Source organism: Protomyctophum parallelum (assembly GCF_964188405.1).
Source record: "Protomyctophum parallelum genome assembly, chromosome: 6".
Lineage (NCBI taxonomy): Eukaryota > Metazoa > Chordata > Actinopteri > Myctophiformes > Myctophidae > Protomyctophum > Protomyctophum parallelum.
Genome location: NC_139701.1, coordinates 46,770,090 through 46,795,108, shown reverse-complemented (window position 1 = coordinate 46,795,108; position 25,019 = coordinate 46,770,090). Strand labels below are relative to the sequence as shown.

The window sequence follows — 25,019 nt, the reverse complement described above, 5'->3', positions numbered from 1 at the left end:
TTTATAAAGGGGACAGAGTGCGGTTCTAGTTTTATGAAGGGGTTTTATAAAGGGGACAGAGTGCAGTTCTAGTTTTATGAAGGGTTTTATAAAGGGGACAGAGTGCAGTTCTAGTTTTATGAAGGGTTTTATAAAGGGGACAGAGTGCAGTTCTAGTTTTATGAAGGGTTTTATAAAGGGGACAGAGTGCAGTTCTAGTTTTATGAAGGGTTTTTATAAAGGGGACAGAGTGCAGTTCTAGTTTTATGAAGGGTTTTTATAAAGGGGACAGAGTGCAGTTCTAGTTTTATGAAGGGGTTTTATAAAGGGGACAGAGTGCAGTTCTAGTTTTATGAAGGGTTTTATAAAGGGGACAGAGTGCAGTTCTAGTTTTATGAAGGGTTTTTTATAAAGGGGACAGAGTGCAGTTCTAGTTTTATGAAGGGGTTTTATAAAGGGGACAGAGTGCAGTTCTAGTTTTATGAAGGGGTTTTATGGTCAATCCATTCATTCATCCGTTACCGGATGGTTGAGGTTCTTACCGGAACACTGCTCTTCTTTGATCTGGTTGATGTGGACAGAGGCTGAGAGACAGACAGACAGACAGACAGACAGACAGACAGACAGACAGACAGACAGACAGACAATAAAAGAGTAAATGTCTACAAGGTGTATTTTGCCATAAAAACTGTTTAAAGGAATTGTTAATATAAAACAACAAAAAAAAACATGTCAACGCTGGGTGCTTCGTCAGCAGATACTAATCAGCAGATGAAACAAATAATCATTCAGCAGAACTGCAAGCATATGAAAATATATACAAATGAAGAATATATATATATACATATATACTATAATATCAGAGCTGTGTGTGTGTGTGTGTGTGTGTGTTTGTGTGCAAACCCTGGGTGTGGTGCACAGACTCTGTGTGTGTGTGTGTGTGTGTGCGTGCACGTACCCTGGGTGTGGTGCACAGACTCTGTGTGTGTGCGTGCACGTACCCTGGGTGTGGTGCACAGACTCTGTGTGTGTGTGCGTGCACGTACCCTGGGTGTGGTGCACAGACTCTGCACGGTGAAGATCACTGGACTGACAGCACATTTAATGGCCTGGACCGCCTCCTCATGGCTGGCTGCTTGGAGATCTACTCCTGACACCTACGCACGCACACACGCACGCACGCACGCACGCACGCACGCACGCACGTGTAAAATGATTATTTTGAGTGGACAGTGGACAGTCCAGTGACCTACCAGTGACATCATAATTCCTGTTACTTGGTTCATTGTCTCCACCAGACTACGTTTTGCACTCCGTCCGTCCGTCCGGTGAAAACTGGAGTTATCAACAGGCCTGGGAAGTAAGATCGCCCAGCAGTCTTTTGTCACTCAGGCAGGTGTGTGTGTGTGTGTGTGTGTGTGTGTGTGTGTGTGTGTGTGTGTGTGTGTGTCTGTGTGTGTGTGTGTGTGTGTGTGTGCGCGCGTGCATGCGTGCATGTGTGTGTGTCTATTGGAAGTTGGCTGTGCTTTTGATTCAAGTTTAGAGGAAGCTTTCCTTACTAAACAAGTAAAATATCAACCATTAGTACAGGCCATTATACAACTGGGCTATACGTGTCAGCTCATTGTTTTTATATTTGGCAGCCTGGGCCATGTCCACAGGCTAGTGGGCAGAGACATGATGTCCACAGGCTAGTGGTCAGAGACACGATGTCCACAGGCTAGTGGTCAGAGGCTTGAGGATTATAGGGCTGTCCAAGTGTAAAGCAAAGCAGCTCGCAACATACTGTTCAATCTCCTCCATTATAGGCAGTCGGTCTATTTGGAGGAGAAGGTGCTTTTTGTACCAATGATTTACTTTCGGTGTTGGTAATAATATGACAGACTGAAGTGACCAATGTTTGCTGTGAATAAGTTCATGTGTTGCCTATATTCTCTCTCTCTCTATATATATATATATATATATATATATATATATATATATTCTGTACATTTAGGGCTTGTTTGGACTCCAGCACTGAGACATGTGATGTTTCGAGTGCGTAGTATATCAGAAGCAACTGAAAATGTTTGTGCCCTTGATAAAGTATTTTATAAATGTGGACTCAAATAAAGAAATCGAAATGTGTGTGTGTGTGTGTGTGTGTGTGTGTGCGTGTGTGCGTGCGTGTGCGTGTGCGTGTGCATGTACCTCCAGTATCTTGTCACCGGTCTTCAGGTTGTGGGCGTGGTCGGCGGGAGAGCCAATCAGAACGTGTTTGATGAAGATGCCTTTAAGCTCCTCCCCGTTGCGGAGCCTCTTGATCACATGCTGCCCCCCCACGATGCTGAGACCCAATGACTGGCCGTCTGACACACACACCTCCACCCTGCGCGCGCACACACACACACACACACACACACACACACACACACACACACACACACACACACACACACACACACACACACACACACACACACACACACACACACACACACACACACACACACACACACACACACACACACACACACACACACACACACACACACACGCCCAAATTGTATTTTTTTGCCAAATGGCCACTTAGATTGCGTGACCATATTAGCCATCCTACAATATGACATAATCATGCAATGACATCACAACAGTGTAATTGTTCTTTATAAAGACGTGTCCGATACTCTAAACATCAGTTAGAGACTTGCAACGAGGAAACCGAGCTGCCTTCATCTAACAAGTTCATCTGTAAACTAGTTGTCAACACTCATTGACGGTGGAGCTGCTGCTGTGAAATGTTTCACTGGACGATACATCTGGAAGGAGAACATAGGGAGGACAAGGCTGCTGCTGTGGTGGTCGGACACGAGATGTACTGCTTTGGAGGAGACGGAAACCAGAGGGGACGAGATCACATTGAAGTTAAGGTCTTCAATACAGCGTCTTTATGCTGGAGGAAGTTGACCCCAGTGACCCCTGGAACAGGAGAACCTCACCATGAGGTTCCCTCTGAGGGCTGGGGCCAAACAGCTGTGCTGATTGAAGATATTGTCTACCTCTGGGGAGGATACAAATATACTACCAAAGGTTCCAGCAATGCTCTTTATGCATTTGATGTCGACGCCCACACATGGTTCAAACCACAGGTTTATGGGACCGTTCCAAAGGAGAGGTACGACCACTCAGCCTGTGTTTTGGGGAAGGTCATGTATATTGTATATGTATATGTATATCCTGTTTCAGACCTTCATTCTGCTACTGTCATCGGGACAAAGATGTTTGTATTTGGAGGCTGGGGGTGTGAGCACTACAACACCATCAGAGTGTTTGACACAGAGACCAACCTTTGGCTGATCACACCTTCTACACAGCTTCTACCAGGAGGACGTTGGAATCATTCAGCCTTTACCTACAATGGAGAGCTGTACATATTTGGTGGCTGGAACGCCAGTTACAAGTTACTCAATGATGTGTGGAAATTCAGTCCAGAGACCTTCTCCTGGAAGAAGGTTGAGCCCAAGGGGAAAGGCCCGCCTCCGATGTTTAGGATGTGCTGTTGCATGATGGGAGATCGTATCGTCCTCTTTGGAGGAACCAAAACACCTGGTGACCTGTATGTCTTAGACTTCAGTCCTAGCCTCAAGACATTATGTAAGCTAGCAGTTATTCAGTACGGGCTGGAGCAGTCTGGACTCCCACACAACATCAGGTGGGAAATGGCAGCCATGACTAGCAACAGCAGCTGAAAAAAAATTCTCTCTAAAAATAAATAAAAAAATAAAGTGAATAAATAAGACAATCATTTCACGGACGATGAATGATATGAATTAAGGGTTCCCAAATCCTGCTCGAACCCAAGGCAACGTTTTCTGGCCGTGAGAGAAACATGTTCCATGGAGAAAGAAAATAAACAGAGAAACATGTTCCATGGAGAAAGAAAAGAAACATAGAGAAACATGTCCCATGGAGAAAGAAAAGACACTGACCTAGGGGACACAGGGAGAACATGTGCTACAGACTGAATGGAGCCTGTAGGGGGCGCTATACAGACTGAATGGAACCAGGACCTTCTAGCCGTGTTGAGACAGCAACGTTTCATGGAGTGAACAACATGACCTTGCCCTTTCGCTCCGTTCTCGAACTCTGTGTGTGTGTGTGTGTCTGTGTGCGTGTGTCTGTGTCTGTGTGTGTGTACCTGCGCGGGGGTCCCCAGTGACTGAAGGCAGGCGTCTCTTCTCCTTCACCGTCCTCCCTCTCCGGGAGATCACTGGAAACACACACACACACACACACACACACACACACACACACACACACACACACACACACAGTTAAAGTTGCCTAGATGATGGAGTTAGACGGATGGGTGGACCATATATGATGGAGTTAAGGCTCATACATAGTCTGGATTTACGGTGGTGGGGTGACCACCGAACTACAACATGACGTCACGAGCCGCGGTGAAGAGCAAACCACCGCCACCGCTCCAGCCCTTCTCTCTGTTTTTACTCACCACCGCTCAACGTTATTTCAGCTCACCACCGGAGCGGTGGTCACCTCGCCACCGAAAATCCAGCCTATGAATAGGCCTTTAGGCGGGTGGGTGGACCATATATGATGGAGTTAGGCGGGTGGGTGGACCATAGAGTTGCGTATAGGCTACAGAGTGGACAGCCCCGCCCCCCAGCATTCATCTCAAACTCCATTGAGTGACAGGTGTCACTTTAATACCCAAACAAATATTACACAAATAAAATAAATAAATCCTGAAAAAAAAAACTGTTTCTGTCCGTTAACCCATGTTTCTGTCCATCTGAAAATATGTTGTTTTAGTGACCCCCCCCCCCCCCCCACTCCTAGAAGCAATAGATTTTAGTTAAAAACGTTCGCTCTGAAAGCATATCTATTAATAGCTCTGGTCCATAGCTCTAATGTGTTTCATTTAGAGCTATGTTACTCTCAACTTCCGCCGCTCGCATGGATGCAGACCAGCCTCTACTCTTTAGCGTAAATAAAAAGAACGTTTTTGCTACTCACCAAAACAAAGGCGGGTTGTGTCAATAGAAAGCCTACTTTCCTTAGTGGACGCACTCTAACATAATGCTTAAAACATACAAAAGGGATTCCCATACAAAATGGCTCAAGTTAACGGTCGAGGTCGTCGCCATCGATGATGTCAGAGGGACAGCTCACCTGTGGGCTCCTCCTCCTTCTCTGATTGGTGGAGCCTGGCCCCTCCTCTTCCTCCGCCCCTCCGTGTCAATCACCCTCACGGTTCTACACACGAGACGAGACCAAAGATAACTTTTATCTGTTACTTTTATCAGCTTGTTTGACACCAAACAAACAAAGAACGTCTGTACAGCGAGGTCAGCGCCACAGTTCTCTGCATTTATCTCCTTCCAGCGTAGACTCTGCGTGGCGTTGTCAGGGAGGTTGTTTTTCTTGTTAGAAATTACACTAAAGCAGTTTGCACACAGTGCATGTTTTTAGAAATTACACTAAAGCAGTTTGCACACAGTGCATGTTTTTAGAAATTACACTAAAGCAGTTTGCACACAGTGCATGTTTTTAGAAATTACACTAAAGCAGTTTGCACACAGTGCATGTTTTTAGAAATTACACTAAAGCAGTTTGCACACAGTGCATGTTTTTAGAAATTACACTAAAGCAGTTTGCACACAGTGCATGCTTTTAGAAATTACACTAAAGCAGTTTGCACACAGTTACAGTTACACTACACTAAAGTTACAGTTACACTAAAGCAGTTTGCACACAGTTACAGTTACACTACACTAAAGTTACAGTTACACTAAAGCAGTTTGCACACAGTTACAGTTACACTACACTAAAGTTACAGTTACACTAAAGCAGTTTGCACACAGTGTAAATTACACTAAAGCAGTTTGCACACAGTGCATGCTTTGTCTCCCTGATCTGTGCGTGGTCAAATATTCAATCTGACCCCTTTCATCATGTTCAAACAGGTTTGATATTTATGGACCACCGTACAGTATGTACAGTGATATTTACATGGACCACATACTGTATGTGAGAAAAACAGATGCAAGAGAGAGGACCGGTCCGCTGCAGTCAGCTCTCTCTCTCGAAATGAGGAGGTAGGAGAGGAGATGAGGAGAGGAGATGAGGAGGTAGGAGAGGAGATGAGGAGAGGAGATGAGGAGGCAGGAGAGGAGATGAGGAGGTAGGATATGAGGAGGTAGGAGATGAGGGGGTAGGAGAGATGAGGAGGTAGGAGAGATGAGGAGGTAGGAGATGAGGAGGTAGGAGAGGAGATGAGGAGGTAGGAGAGGCGATGAGGAGGTAGGAGAGGAGATTAGGAGGCAGGAGAGGAGATGAGGAGGTAGGAGAGATGAGGAGGTAGGCGATGAGGGGGTAGGAGAGGAGGTGAGGAGGTAGGAGAGGAGATGAGGAGGTAGGAGAGGAGATGAGGAGGTGGGAGAGGAGATGAGGAGGTAGGAGATGAGATGAGGAGGTAGGAGAGGAGATGAGGAGGTAGGAGAGGAGGTGAGGAGTTAGGAGAGGTGATGAGGAGGTAGGAGAGGAGATGAGGAGGTAGGAGAGGAGATGAGGAGGTAGGAGAGGAGGTGAGGAGGTAGGAGAGGTGATGAGGAGGTAGGAGAGGAGATGAGGAGGTAGGAGAGGAGATGAGGAGGTAGGAGAGGAGATGAGGAGGTAGGAGAGGAGGTGAGGAGGTAGGAGAGGAGATGAGGAGGTAGGAGAAGATGAGGAGGTAGGAGATGAGGAGGTAGGAGATGAGGAGGTAGGAGAGGAGATGAGGAGGTAGGAGATGCAGTAGGAGAGGAGATGAGGAGGTAGGAGATGAGGAGGTAGGAGATGAGGAGGTAGGAGAGGAGATGAGGAGGTAGGAGAGGAGATGAGGAGGTAGGAGAGGAGATGAGGAGGTAGGATAGGAGGTAGGAGAGGAGATGAGGAGGTAGGAGATGAGGTAGGAGAGGAGATGAGGAGGTAGGATAGGAGATGAGGAGGTAGGAGAGGAGATGAGGAGGTAGGAGAGGAGGTGAGGAGGTAGGAGAGGTGATGAGGAGGTAGGAGATGAGGAGGTAGGAGAGGAGATGAGGAGGTAGGAGAGGAGATGAGGAGGTAGGATAGGAGATGAGGAGGTAGGAGAGGAGGTGAGGAGGTAGGAGAGGAGATGAGGAGGTAGGAGAAGATGAGGAGGTAGGAGAGGAGATGAGGAGGTAGGAGAGGAGATGAGGAGGTAGGAGAGGAGATGATGAGGTAGGAGAGGAGATGAGGAGGTAGGAGAGGAGATGAGGAGGTAGGAGAGGAGATGAGGAGGTAGGAGAGGAGGTGAGGAGGTAGGAGAGGAGATGAGGAGGTAGGAGAGGTGATGAGGAGGTAGGAGATGAGGAGGGAGGAGATGAGGAGGTAGGAGAGGAGATGAGGAGGTAGGAGAGGAGATGAGGAGGTAGGAGAGGAGATGAGGAGGTAGGAGAAGATGAGGAGGTAGGAGAGGAGATGAGGAGGTAGGATGAGGAGGTAGGAGAGGAGATGAGGAGGTAGGAGAGGAGATGAGGAGGTAGGAGAGGAGGTGAGGAGGTAGGAGAGGTGATGAGGAGGTAGGAGATGAGGAGGTAGGATAGGAGATGAGGAGGTAGGAGAGGAGATGAGGAGGTAGGAGAGGAGATACTCACTCAGTGTCTGTATCAGTCAGGGTGAGTTCTGAATCTGCTTCACTGTCTCTGGAATGTGCTGTCAATAAAGATGTGCACGCACGCACACACACGCACACGCACACACACACACACACACACACACACACACACACACACACACACACACACACACACACACACACACACACACACACACACACGCGCGCGCACACACACACACAATCAATCAGAGAAAAAATAAAATTCAGTGTTAGTCAATGCATTACACATGAGTCACAAACAGACTAAAATTAAGCCTTGTCTACAAAATCTAAACTAAAAGCATCCACTTCAACCAATGGAAACAAAACAATATATATATACATAAAAAACACAAAAAACGAATGAAAATTGCAAAACTACTGACCTAGTCAGTGTGTCTTAGTGTGTGTGTGTGTGTGTGTGTGTGTGTGTGTGTGTGTGCGTGCATGCGCTCCCGCGTGCATGCGTGTCTCACCTGCCGTCATCAGAGGTGTGTGTGTGGGTTCAACTCTCTCACCCTGTGGGAGAATAAAGCAGAGAGAGAGGGGGGGGGGGGGGGGGGTTCAGTGTGTTGCTCAAGGGCACATTGTCACTGTGGGAACTCAAACCTGTGTGGCTTAATTAAAATATAACTTGTTGCTATAAAGCAACGCTGGGTCTTAGAGGGTTAATCCTCTAAGACCCAGCGTTGCATTATAGCAACAAGTTATATTTTAATGAATTACTTTTTTTTTTTTTTTTTTCTGTTCTTTTTTTCACCTAAACGTCATCAGTGATGTTCATTGCAATGCCATTTCAATGTCATTGGTCATGATATTTGCATATAAATACAGAGGCTGAAATTCACACAAATAAAAAATGTCTGGAAAATAATTGTAATATATGTTTTTTTGTGATCATTAGAATGTCTAGAACATGTTTTATTCATTATTGTGAAAGATATCCCCCAAATGTAAATTATTAATTTATTATATTATTATAAAATTATTATATAATTATTATAAATCTTTCATCAAACTTTTTTTGTTTTTTTGTTTTTAACATATTTTTTAGTCTTAGTGCTAGTAGTACAAAGTAGTAGTAAGGTTGAAATCAATTTTTTGCAAGTAGAAATTAATGCGGGTGTTAGAGGGTTAAACGAACACCTTCGACCGCCAGAATTATCTGCATTTGGCCGCCGACCCCCAACTGAAAATATGCAGTTCCAGGGACATCTACTCACCTCTAGCCCACCAGGGGGCGGCATTGTGCTGGAGGAGGGGTAGGGGGGAGGCGGCAGAGCCTCCTCCTCCTCCTCCGATTCGTCCACGGCCATCTCCCTGCAGCCAATGAGAGGGGAGGGGGGCAGGGGGAGCACCAGTGGGGAGGAGTAACGAGGGGCGGAGTCTAGGATCAGCTCCGGTTCATCGTCGTCATCTTCATCGACATCATCGTGATGACGAAGGTCCTCTGGTAGGATGGAGCCATCACCGAAACCCTGATATGTGCACGCACGCACGCACGCACGCGCACGCACACACAGGCACAGACGCACAGACGCACAGGCACAGGCACAGACGCACAGACACACGCACACGCAGACAGACACAGACACACACAGACAAACACACAGTGCCGCAAGGCAGGTTACAACACTTTTTTGTGTCGTTTTTCTTCATTGTAATTATTTGTTCGGCCCAAAATATTGTTTATTTATTGTTTTTTGTCATGATTTGTCACCATCTTGAGTTGGCTTTGTTCGAGGCTTACAGATGTTTAAATAAATACCTTTTTGAAATGTCTATGGGCTCGATACTGTCAACACCGTACAGACGCATCAGAGACACACTTCCCACTGATTACAATAACACAAGGAGAGTTGGAAAACGGGACTAAACTAAAAAAAAACTCAAAACAAAAAAAAAACTCCAACAATGTGCAAAAAGCAGCAGCAAGATGTGTTTGCTTTCTGGCTTTTTTGTTTTCTTCATTAGTCTTTCATTTGCCGTTTGCTATAGTCATGGCTGCCAGTTCCCACCTGATGTTGTGTGGGAGTTCAGACTGATCCAGACCGTACTGAATAACCGCTAGCTTACATAATGTCTTGAGGCCAGGACTGAAGTCTAAGACATACAGGTCACCAGAGGTGTTGGCTCCTCCTAAGATGATGACACGATCTCCCACCATGCAACAGCACATATTAAACATCCTTTGTGGTTTCCCCTTGGGCTCAACCTTCTTCCAGGAGAACGTCTCTGGACTGAATTTCCACGCATAATTTAAGTTACCGTAGTACGTACCTGTCCAGCCTGAGCCACCAAATATGTACAGCTCTCCATTGTAGGTAAAGGCTGAATGATCACAGCGTCCTTCTGGTAGAATCTGTACAGAAGGTGTGTCCAGCCAGTGGTTGGTATCTGTGTCAAACACTCTGATGGTGTTGTAGTACTGATCCCACCCCGAACCTCCAAACACAAACATCTTTGTCCCGATGATGGTAGCAGAGTGACAGTATGAAACAGGAGGTGGAGTTCCTCTGGTGTTAATTAAAGTCCAGACCATTGTGGTGGTGTCCAACTTGTAGATGCCATTAGTGAGTCCAGTCAGGGCCTGTCCTCCATGAATATACATGACCTTCCCCAAAACACAGGCTGAGTGGTTCATCAACTCTGGAACGGTCCCAGAAACCTGTGGGTTGAACCATCTGTGGGCGTCGACATCAAAGGCATAAAGCACATTGCCGTGAGGATGTCCTCCCCAGAGGTAGACAGTATACTCTATCAGCACAGCTGTGTAGCCCCCACGCCTGGAGGGAACCTCAAGGTGAGGTTCTCCTGTTCCAGGGGTCACTGGGGTCAACTTCCTCCAGCATAAAGTCAGTGTGTTGAAGACCTGCACACCAATCTGATCCTCGTTGTTCTCGTCAGTGTTCCTTCCAAAGTAGTACAGCTGGTGTCTCACCGCTACAGCAGCACCACCTTTCTTTGGTGATCCTTTCTGATGCAACGTCCATGAAAACATCTTTAACACAGCAGTTAATGGTGTATTGAAGTAAACCTGTTGGTTTCCTGCTCTGTAGAAGAATGAAGAGCCAAAGAAAAGGAGAGCCAAAGTAGTACGCTTCTAGATTCTAGAGCTCTTTGAGTCTTGGTCGAAAGAGTCTTGAAGATAACAGCCTTGAAGATAACAGTCTTGAAGATAACAGTCTTGAAGATAAAAGCCTTGAAGATAACAGTCTTGAAGATAACAGCCTTGAAGATAACAGTCTTGAAGATAACAGCCTTGAAGATAACAGTCTTGAAGATAACAGTCTTGAAGATAACAGCCTTGAAGATAACAGTCTTGAAGATAACAGTCTTGAATATAACAGTCCTGTAGAGATATGTGTTGAAGAGAACAGTCTTGAAGAGAACAGTCTTGAAGATAACAGTCCTGTAGAGATCTGTGTTGAAGAGAACAGTCTTGAAGAGAACAATCTTGAAGATAACAGTCCTGTAGAGATCTGTGTTGAAGAGAACAATCTTGAAGAGAACAGTCTTGAAGAGAACAGTCTTGAAGAGAACAGTCTTGAATATAACAGTCTTGAAGAGAACAGTCTTGAAGATAACAGTCTTGAAGATAACAGTCTTGAAGAGAACAGCCTTGAAGATAACAGTCTTGAAGATAACAGTCTTGAATATAACAGTCCTGTAGAGATCTGTGTTGAAGGATGAAGTCTTGGAGAAGTTGATTCAAACTGACATCTCTCTGAGGCTGCAGTGCTTTTTATCATACTGGCTGGATTGATGATGTCATACCGGTGAGGTCACAACGACATCATGACATCAGGGACCCCATATTTAGGCATGGCTGACCTGCTGGGAGTCCAAATTTGGACATGGCTGACTCATCAGCTATTTACTGGAAGACCAATTGAGCAGTCGAGACGAATAACAGTCTAAGTCCAAAATGTATTCTGAGCACTCCCCAAAAAGGCCTAGCTGTCCTGACCCCTTATCCATAATGTGTACATCATAAATATTAGGTATATGCTTACGATAAGCAGGACCAAGCAAAAAGCACATAGAGTTATAAAGGATAGTGCGGACAGCCCCGCCCCCTGCTATTGGCCACGTTGCTCGGTGGCGTTTTGAAGCACCCGGAAGAACCGTCTACTTCCGCGTCTTTCCGATTTTGGAAACCAACATTTGGGGTCCAAAGTGCGGCAGTGCAAACGGGCGCTCAACGTTAAAGCCCAGCTGATGCACGGGGGTTTCCTCCTCATAACTCCACGGGTCCGCCTGCAGTCCCTCCTCTTACCACTAGGGCCGAGCGCCTCAACGTTGGAGAGCCTCACTGGGCCTCAGATTGTGGACGAATGCGGAAGTGCTCAATGTTAAATCCCAGCTGCCTGCAGTCCCTCCTCTTATCACTATAGTCCAGGCAATCGAGCCCATTTTAGACCCAAAAATCAGACTAATTAAAATAGTTTTTTTTTCAACAGATATCATTTCTATGAGGTGTCTAGAAGAACATACTAAAAGTCCTAAGAAATCCTAGATGCGGAAATATGTTTAATTCTCATCAATTCAAGATGTGTGCTAATACCTCGAGAAAACGAAACACCCTAATGGGCTTTTTTTTTTCTTTTGTCCTATCACAATGAAACTTTCCAGAATGAATCTTAACATGAAAACTAAACTTCTTTGTATTACAAGTTTCTCTGAAAATTATTTTGAATATGCAAATTAGCTTAATATATATTGAATATGCCCACATTTGCATATCACGAAAATTACTTTTCCCCAAAATGTATAATATTTACATTGTTGTTTGTTAATGATATCAAACACACTGATCAGACTTTCATGAACCATTTCATCGAAATATTGTGACTTCATAGATGTGAATGCATAAATTAGTCAAATCTTCCTCCAACCATCCTACTGCTAATGGTTGATGGCAATGCTGCTTTTCGACTGGCCTCTAACCTGAAACCTGCCGGGCTTGGTTGTACCTACCGGGGGCATAACCCCCACCGGTATAGTCCTCAGGGTCACAGAGGCACACAAGCCTCCCCACCACGACAAGGTAGCAACAACAGGGGAGGTTCCCCTGCTAACGTGGCCCAGGACAGAGAAGTCTGGAACTCTCTGCAATCCGACTTCGGATGAGCGGATGAAGATGAATGGATGGATGAATTTGCAACACATTTAAGGGATTGTGACATTAAAAATAAATGAATTAATGTCACATGTGAAACCTTTAAGGAGTAGGAAACACACAACATAATTGTAGCAACAGAGCTGTGTGATGGAGTCTACCTGGAGGAGACAGAGCTGTGTGATGGAGTCTACCTGGAGGTGACAGAGCTGTGTGATGGAGTCTACCTGGAGGTGACAGAGCTGTGTGATGGAGTCTACCTGGAGGTGGGAGAGGTGTGATGGAGTCTACCTGGAGGTGGGAGAGCTGTGTGATGGAGTCTACCTGGAGGAGACAGAGCTGTGTGATGGAGTCTACCTGGAGGTGGGAGATGTGTGATGGAGTCTACCTGGAGGAGACAGAGCTGTGTGATGGAGTCTACCTGGAGGTGGGAAAGCTGTGTGATGGAGTCTACCTGGAGGAGACAGAGCTGTGTGATGGAGTCTACCTGGAGGTGACAGAGCTGTGTGATGGAGTCTACCTGGAGGTGGGAGAGCTGTGTGATGGAGTCTACCTGGAGGAGACAGAGCTGTGTGATGGAGTCTACCTGGAGGTGACAGAGCTGTGTGATGGAGTCTACCTGGAGGTGACAGAGCTGTGTGATGGAGTCTACCTGGAGGTGACAGAGCTGTGTGATGGAGTCTACCTGGAGGTGACAGAGCTGTCTGATGGAGTCTACCTGGAGGTGACAGAGCTGTGTGATGGAGTCTACCTGGAGGTGGGAGAGCTGTGTGATGGAGTCTACCTGGAGGTGGGAGATGTGTGATGGAGTCTACCTAGAGGTGGGAGATGTGTGATGGAGTCTACCTGGAGGTGGGAGATGGCCTGCAACAGCTTCAGGTGCGTCTGCAGAGTACAGGAACAAGAAGACTGGGATGGACTGAGACACTGTTGCAGCCAGGGGATGTCCTCCCAGAGGAAGGTCACCTGGCCTCTGTGACCCTGAGGACTATACCGGTGGGGGTTATGCCCCCGGTAGGTACAACCAAGCCCGGCAGGTTTCAGGTTAGAGGCCAGTCCAAAAGCAGCATTGCCATCAACCATTAGCAGTAGGATGGTTGGAGGAAGATTTGACGGATTTATGCATTTGTCATACATAAATTTGTCATACATATGAATGGTGTTTTTGATGTTATTCTATGAAGTCACAATATTTCGATTAAATGGTTCATGAAAGTCTGATCAGTGTGTTTGATATCATTAACAAACAACAATGTAAATATTATACATTTTGGGGAAAAGTAATTTTCGTGATATGCAAATGTGGGCATATTCAATATATATTAAGCTAATTTGCATATTCAAATTAAGTTTCAGAGAAACTTGTAATACAAAAAAGTTTAGTTTTCATGTTAAGATTCATTGTGGAAAGTTTCATTGTGATAGGACAAAAGAAAAAATAATGCCCATTAGGGTGTTTAGTTTTCTCGAGGTATTAGCACACATCTTGAATTGATGAGAATTAAACATATTTCCGCATCTAGGATTTCTTAGGACTTTTAATATGTTGTTCTAGACACCTCATAGAGATGATCTATGGTGAAAAAAAATCTATTTTAATTAGTCTGTCTGGAAATGCTACTTTGCCTGGACTACTAGGGCTGCCTGCACAGGGTCTCCTTGTGCTAAATGCAGGGGCGTGCCTGCAGTTCAAGCTCTGACCACTTCATCCCGTGGCTTCACCGTCACCAAATTGCTCCCGATGTGCTGGTTGGTGCCTTGCATGGCTTCTGTCGCCATCGGTGTATGAATGTGTGTGAGAATCGGTGAATATAATGCATATAATCTAATAATATAATCTATGTAAAGCGCCTTGGACAAAGGCGCTATATAAATGCACCAATTACCTTTTTAAGCCTCGGACGAAGATAACTCGGATGCTGACAAATCATGACGCACGCACGAACACGCTAATGGAATACTGTATCTGTGGAGGTCCTTGACATGAAACCACTGCTTTTAGTGTGATTGTCCAGTGTGTGTGTGTGTGTGTGTGTGTGTGTGTGTGTGTGTGTGTGTGTGTGTGTGTGTGTGGCGTGCAAGCGTGTGTACGTTACCTTGGGTACAGGCAGAGGTGTGTTGTTGAGAGAGACAGACAGGCTGTCCTCCTGACCCAGAGCCTGTCTGTCTGACAGAGCCTGTCTGTCTGACAGAGCCTGTATGTGTACCTCGGTCCCTTCCACCTAGACGCAGACACACAGACACAGACACAGACACAGACACAGACACACACACACACACACACACACACACACACACACACACACACAGTAAGGCTCAATCCCAATTCCTCCCTTCGTCCTGGCCCTTAGCCCTTGCCCTTGCTTATGCGCGTTCACGTGAGGGGGAAGGGTTATCTCAATTGTCTTTGGAGCGAGGGGTAGGGCCGAGGGTTAGGGCTAGAATCCCCTTCGTTTGAAGGGATATCTCGACGGGACTTCAAACGGAGCAACATCACTGAGGGGCAGTGAGGGCTGAAAGGCGGACGAGGTAAGAAGCCTTTTATGTCCTTTATTATGGAAAAATATTATAATAACCAATATTATTTGAATGTATTAACAATCTGCATCGCCAAAAATATCGCAATCTCTAGCAAAGATTAACGTTACCTCACGTGAACTAACGATATGATACGGCGTTGCATTCATACAACGTTACCCATTCATTTGGCGCCGCATCGGTGCTTTATTCTTTTTTATTTATCGCCGGTGCGCCGGTGATACAACACGGATGCAAGCTAGCTTATTAGCAGGCATCAATCCGACCCCCCAGACCACGATATGTCAACATTCTGCAGTTTTGGAGCTCTTAAAAGCCGTGAAATAGCCTACTGTACCTACATAACGCTGTCACTGCATAACGTTGGCTACTCGCGCTGCAGTGATAGCTATGGTTTTATCATGACCAATGTTAAGCTAATCCCCACAACTTGCAAAACTTACATAACTAATTAGCAATGGTGTTGTTTTTTTCCCCAGGAAAACCAGCTACAGAACAGATTGCAAGCTGCCGTGCAGACTATACATTGGATGGAGATGAATCACGATGGCATTTTCATTGATAGAAAATTACTCTGTTCTTAATGATATTAAAAACAATGAACAGTGACCACAGCCCCTTCTTTCTATACTGTAAATTGTTTTTCCTTTTTCTAACCCTGTATATATATCTGTACCCATGCTATACAAACAATAATCAATCAATCAGGTACAACTGTTGAGCAGGTGTCAGAATGAGCTATATCTAGCTGAATTACATACATGGGCTACCAACATGAGACAAAATTACAATATATTTATTTCATCATAACCACAGCAATGTTATATTTACGTTCCATCTCTACAGCTTAAATCAAATGGAAAGTAGTTTCCAAAGTGGGTTATGGGCTAAATGATAGTTTGTACACTCTCAGAGTTAATTAACATTGATTTTACAATATAAATTGGGGGTCCTAGAGACAGAAATGCCATCAAAGTTTGGGGACCACTGGCCTGTAGTGAGCTTGCAGATCAGCTATTTTCTGAGAACAGGTTGTATATCAATTTCTACAAGGGACGTTCAATATTTAGGGACGTTCCAATTCCTAGGGGGATGATTTATCTCCCTACCCCTTGACACTCATTATGTAGGGACAAGGGGAAGGGGCAAGGGGTAGGGTTAAAAAAGGAATTGGGATTGGGCCTTAGTTTGCACACATGTGTATACACACACACACACACACAGGTCCTGACCTTTGCCATCAAGGCGTGATCCTTTTGTAAAAAGCGCCCCCTACAAAAAGTGACTAAAGAGGTTTAAGCACAGTCTGGCGTGTGATGTATTGTACATGCATGTGTTGTTGCCTACTGTAAATCACTCTGGATTAAGAGTGTCTGATAACTACATGACCATTTTAAACTGATTCAGCATTACACAACAGATCGTTTCCAGGAAGCAATATGATTGACCGTGACCTTGTGGTTAGAGTGCCGCCCTGAAACTGGGAGGACGGGAGTTCGATCCCCAGATGGGACCAAATGCCTCCCTGCTTGTCATTGGTTAGACCAGTCATTAGTCCTACAACCTATCTCAAACCCTCACCCTAACCTCCCACGGGGCAGCGCACCTAAACCTAACCTTAACCTCTCCCAAACCTTGACGCACCCCTCACCAACCTTAACCCCTGGGCTACAATTAACGGAAAAAACTGATTATTGCTAAAAATACAAACCTCCCGTTCACGGAATTAACGGAATGACAATCAATATCAGTTATCGGGGGTTCAACAGAACAATAATTTATATTTTTTCACTAATATCACTAATGTTGGATGTAATTTACCAGAAAACGGCCGAAATCCGCGTGATCGTGCGCTATCGTGCACGCGCGCCGTCTCTATGTGCGTCGCTGTAAAAAATGTGATATTTTGCAATGTTTTGGGGTTGATTTGAGGTTAATTTGACTTAGATATGAAAAATATAGCATTATCTTAGCAATCCGGACCAGCCAAGCTAGTGACTAGGGTCAAAATACTGCCGGATGTTGTTGATCGTTGAACCGGAAGTGACTTAGGAAGATTCGTCTATTTTGGCCAAAATCAGCATAATGGTGCGTTCCCGCCATCTGGTGGCAATTCGAGAGAATACACTACCAATGAAAAAAATAAAAAAAACATCTTTTCAAACCACCAGATCTTTCTTGTATGTTAAAACGATTAATTAAAAATATGCCAATTTGTTACCCAAACAAAATAATTGGGATTGGCAGTCCAAGGGTTAATCCGGTCGTTTTAACGCACCCCTCACCAACCTTAATCCGGTCGTTTTAACGCACCCCTCACCAACCTTAATCCGGTCGTTTTAACTCACCCCTCACCAACCTTAATCCGGTCGTTTTAACGCACCCCTCACAAACCTTAATCCGGTCGTTTTAACGCACCTCTCAATAACCTTAATCCGGTCGTCTTCACCAACCTTATCTCTAACCAATGAGTCGTCTAAACAAAGTATGCACCCCCAGCAGCTAGCTTCTGTTCTCCCAGAGCGCAGCAGACTGGGTGGCTAGGCTAGCTAGTTTCTGTTCTCCCAGAGAGCAGCAGACTGGGTGGCTAGGCTAGCTAGTTTCTGTTCTCTCAGAGAGCAGCAGACTGGGTGGCTAGGCTAGCTAGTTTCTGTTCTCTCAGAGAGCAGCAGACTGGGTGGCTAGGCTAGCTAGTTTCTGTTCTCCCAGAGAGCAGCGGACTGGGCGGCTAGGCTAGCTAGTTTCTGTTATCTCAGAGCGCAGCAGACTGGGCGGCTAGGCTAGCTAGTTTCTGTTATCTCAGAGCGCAGCAGAATGGGTGGCTAGGCTAGCTATAGTTTCTGGTCTCCCAGAGCGCAGCAGACTGGGTGGCTAGGCTAGCGAGTTTCTTGGGTCGTAGTCACTAAATTTGTCATTAAACATAATACAGCTTTTTCTTTTAATTCTCATAGTTTTAAGGGTAACTGTAATCTCTATCTCTGGTGGAACAAATTTTTGAGTAGGGATAGAGCTCAAAACCTGATACACCCCCCCCCCCCCCCCCCCCAAACCATCTGATAACAATCTCATTGAGTACCCGGTTAGGAATCAATAAGCTTTAATAAGCCAAGGACCCCCAAACTGACCACCAGAGGCCTGCGGACCCCCAGGCTGACGCTCCCGGGCGGGGCAGCCTTCAGGACCTCCACAGCCTGGTCAAGGGTCAGCCGGTCCAGCTGAACCTCGTTGACGCTCGTCAGCTGGTCGCCCGGCAACAGGCCGCCGTGGCGCTCCGCGGCCCCGCCCCCAACCAGGGAGCGAATCACCATCACACACCGCGAGGGATCTAGTGGATCCTATAGAGAGAGACACAGACAGACATGACGTAGCAATATCATCCTGATGACTACAAAACAATGACTACAACATGACGTAACGATGTCATCCTGATGACTACAAAACAATACTACAACATGACGTAACGATATCATTCTGAACCCCTAATTGCTCCCGATGTGCTAGTTGGTGACTACAAAACAATGACTACAACATGACGTAACGATGTCATCCTGATGACTACAAAACAATGACTACAACATGACGTAACAATATCATCCTGATGACTACAAAACAATGACTACAACATGACGTAACGATACCATCCTGATGACTAAAAAACAATGACTACAACATGACGTAACGATACCATCCTGATAACTACAAAACAATGACTACAACATGACGTAACGATACCATCCTGATGACTACAAAACAATGACTACAACATGACGTAACGATATCACCCTGAAGACTACAAAACAACACTACAAAATGACGTAACGATATCATCCTGAAGACTACAAAACAATGACTACAACATGACGTAACGATACCATCCTGATGACTACAAAACAATGACTACAACATGACGTAACGATATCATCCTGAAGACTACAAAACAACACTACAAAATGACGTAACGATATCATCCTTATGACTACAAAACAATACTACAACATGACGTAACGATACCATCCTGAAGACTACAAAACAACACTACAAAATGACGTAACGATATCATCCTTATGACTACAAAACAATGACTACAACATGACGTAACGATACCATCCTGAAGACTACAAAACAACACTACAAAATGACGTAACGATATCATCCTGATGACTACAAAACAATACTACAACATGACGTAACGATACCATCCGCTCCCGAGCGGATCATATACCCGAAATGAAACAGAGAGCAGGTGGAAGGTTAGTAACCTGGTAGTCCAGGATGCTGACCCATCCCTCGGTCTCTGTCTTTAGTAACCTGAAGGTTAGTAACCTGGTAGTCCAGGATGCTGAAACCCATCCCTCGGTCTCTGTCTTTAGTAACCTGAAGGTTAGTAACCTGGTAGTCCAGGATGCTGAAACCCATCCCTCGGTCTCTGTCTTTAGTAACCTGAAGGTTAGTAACCTGGTAGTCCAGGATGCTGAAACCCATCCCTCGGTCTCTGTCTTTAGTAACCTGAAGGTTAGTAACCTGGTAGTCCAGGATGCTGAAACCCATCCCTCTGTCTCTGTCTTTAGTAACCTGAAGGTTAGTAACCTGGTAGTCCAGGATGCTGAAACCCATCCCTCGGTCTCTGTCTTTCTGCAGCCCAACAGTCTGGACGTCTGGACTCCACAACGCCAGCTCCCCTCCGTCAGAACACGCATCTTCATCCTCCTCATCTTCCTCATCATCATCATCATCGTCTTCCTCCTGCTGGCTGAGGCCTGGAGGCTCCTCCTCCTCCTGGCAGACAGACAGACAGTTATCACACTGGAAATTGTCAGAAAGACACCGTGTTCTGGTGCCACTCAAAGTGTGTGAAGCCCCGCCCCTACCACTCCATGTCTGACATATACAGTTGGGGGCTGACCCTACTAGACTGTACGAGAGGGGGGGGGGGGGGGGGGGGGTTACCTGCAGGCGGTCAGACAGACGACTGTCTGTCTGCTGATGGTCAGGGAGACGGGTGTCTGTCTGACGCGTCTGATTGGAGAGCAGGGAGGACAGCTTCAACTCAATCTGCCACACACACACACACACACACACACACACAAACACACACACACACACGATTAACGTTGCATTGACAAATGATGATTGCATGTCTTTCATGGCACAAATAATCCTCACGTACAGTAATTATATGCTGCTTGTGAGTAACATCTGAGTTCTTAATATTTGTCAATTATCTGAAGTGGGAACGGCTTCTCTCTCTCTCTCTCTCTCTCACTCTTTCTCAATGTTTAGCAGTGGTCAGTTACACACTGCTGTCCTTCGTAGTGCATCCAGAAACCCTCGCCTGTGTGAATCACTTACCTTGCTCCTGTTGAAGAATGAATCCAAAGCTTGTCATATTATGGTTTAAAGTAGGCGAACACTGTGCAGAGTGAGAAGCAGCACTGCTCTGCTAGGTCACATTGATGTGACCTAGATGGACCTAAGTGAACGGCTTAAACTAGAGGTCCCATCCATACAATCCAAACTAGGAAAGTCAACACTTTACAGCAAACATTGAAAATTAATACCCCGATATCCTATGGTCAATTTAACAACCTGCTTCTGAACCTCCCTACCTCAATATGTGACTGTTTTTAATTTATGTTTGTCTCATTGTCTTTATAATATGTCTTACATGGAGATTTGTTTGTGTTTATATCCTGCATGTCTTTAAATTGTTTTATATAATGTAATGTAATCTCGTCAGCATTGAAAATGAGGGAGAACCTCAATTGCTCTTTCGGGAATAAATAAAGGTTTCAATCAATGTGCCATGACTGGCAAGATCTTTTGTTATTTGGCAGCACCTGTGTTGAACTATCAATAGTATAAAAATAGAAGGCTTTCATATAGCCTACTCTTACATTTTGGGGTGTTCATTTCAATTAGTTAATCAGACCAGTGTGTGTCCAGTGGAAACCTCGTATGAATCTGATCTCAGGTAAGAATGGGTTAATCAGACCAGTGTGTGTCCAGTGGAAACCTCGTATGAATCTGATCTCAGGTCAGAATGGGTTAATCAGACCAGTGTGTGTCCCAGTGGAAACCTCGTATGAATCTGATCTCAGGTCAGAATGGGTTAATCAGGCCAGTGTGTGTCCAGTGGAAACCTCGTATGAATCTGATCTCAGGTCAGAATGGGTTAATCAGACCAGTGTGTGTCCCAGTGGAAACCTCGTATGAATCTGATCTCAGGTCAGAATGGGTTAATCAGGCCAGTGTGTGTCCAGTGGAAACCTTGTATGAATCTGATCTCAGGTCAGAATGGGTTAATCAGACCAGTGTGTTTCCAGTGGAAACCTCGTATGAATCTGATCTCAGGTCAGAATGGGTTCATCAGACCAGTGTGTGTCCAGTGGAAACCTCGTATGAATCTGATCTCAGGTCAGAATGGGTTAATCAGACCAGTGTGTGTCCAGTGGAAACCTCGTATGAATCTGATCTCAGGTCAGAATGGGTTAATCAGACCAGTGTGTGTCCAGTGGAAACCTCGTGTGAATCTGATCTCAGGTCAGAATGGGTTAATACGAGCAATAGAAGCAGAGGCAGCTAGCCAAGCGCTAAACGCCACGGTGGAGCGACAATCTTCCGTCACGTCCCGATCGCGGGATTAAGAATTTCTAACTAACCCCTCCCCCTCCAGCTAACCCCTCCCCATCCCACTAGCCCCTCCCACTCCCGCTAGCCCCTCCCGCTAGCCCCTCCAATGCATGGCTTTTGAAAATAACATCATATGCGCGACGGTGGAGCGACAATTTCCCGTCGCGTCCCGATCGCGGGATTAAGAATGAATACTAATCCCATTTTGCGGGAATCCCGAATAAAAGGTCATCTCCTCTAACACGCACGTGCGAGGGAGGGTTACCGATACATGCATCGGCTTCACGGATTGGTCAAAGGGGCCATGATGTCACACCTATGCCATATAAGTGGCCGCACGCACAAACAGACGTGCATTCTGCTTCAGAGCGACGTTGGAAGAACCTTCTCTAATCCTGCTGGTGTTGTGAATCCTCTCTAACCCACAGGAGCTGCTGGTGTTGTGAATCCTCTCTAACCCACAGGAGCTGCTGGTGTTGTGAATCCTCTCTAATCCACAGGAGCTGCTGGTGTTGTGAATCCTCTCTAATCCACAGGAGCTGCTGGTGTTGTGAAATGTTCCAGTGGACCGTTCGTCTCAACCACGTACCAGACAGAGGATGTCGTCGTGCTGCTGTTGCCGTGGGAACCGAGCTGTACTCCTTTGGACGGGACGGAAACATGGAGGACAAGGATGGTCAGATGGATCCTCAGATTGAAGTGTTCGTCTTCAACACAGTGTCTTTGATCTGGAGGAGGTTGACCCCAGTGACCTCTGGAACAGGAGAGCCTCACCTTGAGGTTCCCTACAGGCGCTGGGGCCAAACAGCTGTGTTGATAGAATATACTGTCTACCTTTGGGGAGGTTATCCTTACGACAATGTGCTTTATGCATTTGATGTCGACGCCCACAGATGGTTCAAACCACAGGTTTCTGGAACCGTTCCAGAGGAGAGGAGATGCCACTCTGCCTGTGTGTTGGAGAAGGTCATGTTTATCCATGGAGGACAAACCAAGACTGTCGGCCTTAATGACTTCTACAAGTTGGACACCACCACAATGGTCTGGACTTTAATTAACACCAGAGGAACTCCACCTCCTGTTTCATACGGTCACTCTGCTACCATCATCGGGACAAAGATGTTTGTATTTGGGGGCTGGGGGGGTCAGTACTACAACACCATCAGAGTGTTTGACACAGACACCAACCTCTGGCTGGACACACCTTCTACACAGCTTCTTCCAGAAGGACGTGAGGGTCATTCAGCCTTTACCTACAATGGAGAGCTGTACATATGTGGTGGTCGCTACGGTAACAAGTACTTCAATGATGTGTGGAAATTCAGTCCAGAGACCTTCTCCTGGAAGAAGGTTGATCCCAAGGGGAAACGTCCACATATGTTGAATAGGATGTGCTGTTGCATGGTGGGAGATCGTGTCATCCTCTTTGGAGGAGCCAACAACCCTGGTGACCTGTATGTCTTAGACTTCAGTCCTAGCCTCAAGACATTATGTAAGCTAGCAGTTATTCAGTACGGTCTGGAGCAGTCTGGACTCCCACACAACATCAGGTGGGAACTGGCAGCATTGACTAATTGACTACCAACAGCAGCTGAGAAAACCATCACATAACCGAATAAAAAGATACATAATAAATAAATATGACGTGGGACAAATTAAAAACAATAGAAAAAAATAGCTAAAAAAAAGACAGGATGTGATATAGCACAAATGTCTGCAAGAAGACCTGTCTGAGAAGACCTGTCTATCTCTCAAGTAGTGACAGACATATCAGAGAAGACCTGTCTATCTATCAAGGAGTGACAGACCTATCAGAGAAGACCTGTCTATCTGTCAAGGAGTGACAGACCTATCAGAGAAGACCTGTCTATTTGTCAAGGAGTGACAGACCTATCAGAGAAGACCTGTCTATCTGTCAAGGAGTGACAGACCAATCAGAAGTCTAGAACCGATGTCTCCGCCTCCGACCTCAGCATTCATAGATCCTGCTCCTCCCTCACTTTTATCCCTTTTTCTTTTTGAGGTGCTAGCCCCTCCTAAGCCCATCTTTATCGGTTTGTGTAACCACAAACATTGAAGACAAAAGTGAGGACACACATTGTGATTGGCCAGAATGAGATGATGTATGATGATAAGAGCGCCCCTCTCTTCACACGGGTGTGATTTATATTAAAGCTGTAAGGCCTAAAGTGTAAGGAGTTACAGCATAGAGGATTAATGATATATTGGACTACATGGTGTAGCATTTTTTTTTTGTGTTTTTTTTTGCGCGAGTGTGTGTCTGTGTGGGTGTGTGTGTGTGTGTGTGTGTGTCTGTGTGGTTGGGTGGGTGTGTGTGTATGTGTGTGCCTGTGTGGGTGTGTGTGCGCATTGTGTGTGCGTGTGTGCTCATGCGACACACATCATCATCATGATGATAAAAGGCACCGCTCACTTCACACAAGTGTGATTTGTCTCCCCTTTTCTGAGGGGCGCTAACTCCTCCTATATACAGCTTTGGTCTCCACAAAATGTCCGCAACACAAACATTAAATGCCATCCACAATGAAGGGGACGTTTAGGTCATCTTGTGCCCACACGTCTCATATCTGACATCCATAATGAAAGGAGGAATTAGGACAAATGTCTGTGTCAAATATGACGTACATTAGAGGCAACAGGCATTCTGATTGGTCAGTATGAGATGATGAATGATGATGTACAACGATAAGAGCGCCCCTCACTTCACACGGGTGTGATTTTTTTAAACATTTGACGACAATGTAGAATGGATGTTTTTTAGGGCAGCTAGCCCCTACCCCTTACGCTAGCCCCTCCCCCTCCCGCTCCCGCTAGCCCCTCCCCCTCATGATAGCCACTCCCCCTCCCACTAGCCCCTCTCCATAGCCCCTCCCCCTTCCGCTAGCCCCTCCAATGCATGGCTTTTGAAAATAACATAAGCGTGACGGTGGCACGACAATTTCCTGACGCGTCCCCATCGCGGGATTAAGAACGAATATTAATCCCATCCTGCGGGAATCCCGAATAAAAGGTCATCCTCTAACACGCACGAATGAGGGAGGGTTACCGATACATGCATGGGCTTCA

The 25,019-nt window shown here is 45.8% G+C and overlaps 1 protein-coding gene across 1 annotated transcript in view; it reads right to left on the bottom strand.

Moving 5' to 3' along the window:
* The window catches only part of patj (PATJ crumbs cell polarity complex component), a gene marked incomplete at its 3' end in the record, with an annotated part of 120,580 nt that overhangs the window by 60,352 nt on the left and 35,209 nt on the right, over positions 1-25,019 (bottom strand). Inside the window, exons 19-30 of the mRNA XM_083766793.1 lie at positions 20,250-20,354; positions 19,890-20,078; positions 18,428-18,637; positions 14,861-14,986; positions 8,866-9,120; positions 8,119-8,161; positions 7,641-7,698; positions 5,155-5,238; positions 4,157-4,228; positions 2,170-2,347; positions 1,026-1,136; positions 522-563 (exon numbers count right to left, since the gene is read on the bottom strand). Coding sequence (XP_083622919.1) covers positions 522-563; positions 1,026-1,136; positions 2,170-2,347; positions 4,157-4,228; positions 5,155-5,238; positions 7,641-7,698; positions 8,119-8,161; positions 8,866-9,120; positions 14,861-14,986; positions 18,428-18,637; positions 19,890-20,078; positions 20,250-20,354 — 1,473 coding nt within the window. The remainder of the gene's footprint in view (positions 1-521; positions 564-1,025; positions 1,137-2,169; positions 2,348-4,156; positions 4,229-5,154; positions 5,239-7,640; positions 7,699-8,118; positions 8,162-8,865; positions 9,121-14,860; positions 14,987-18,427; positions 18,638-19,889; positions 20,079-20,249; positions 20,355-25,019) is intronic.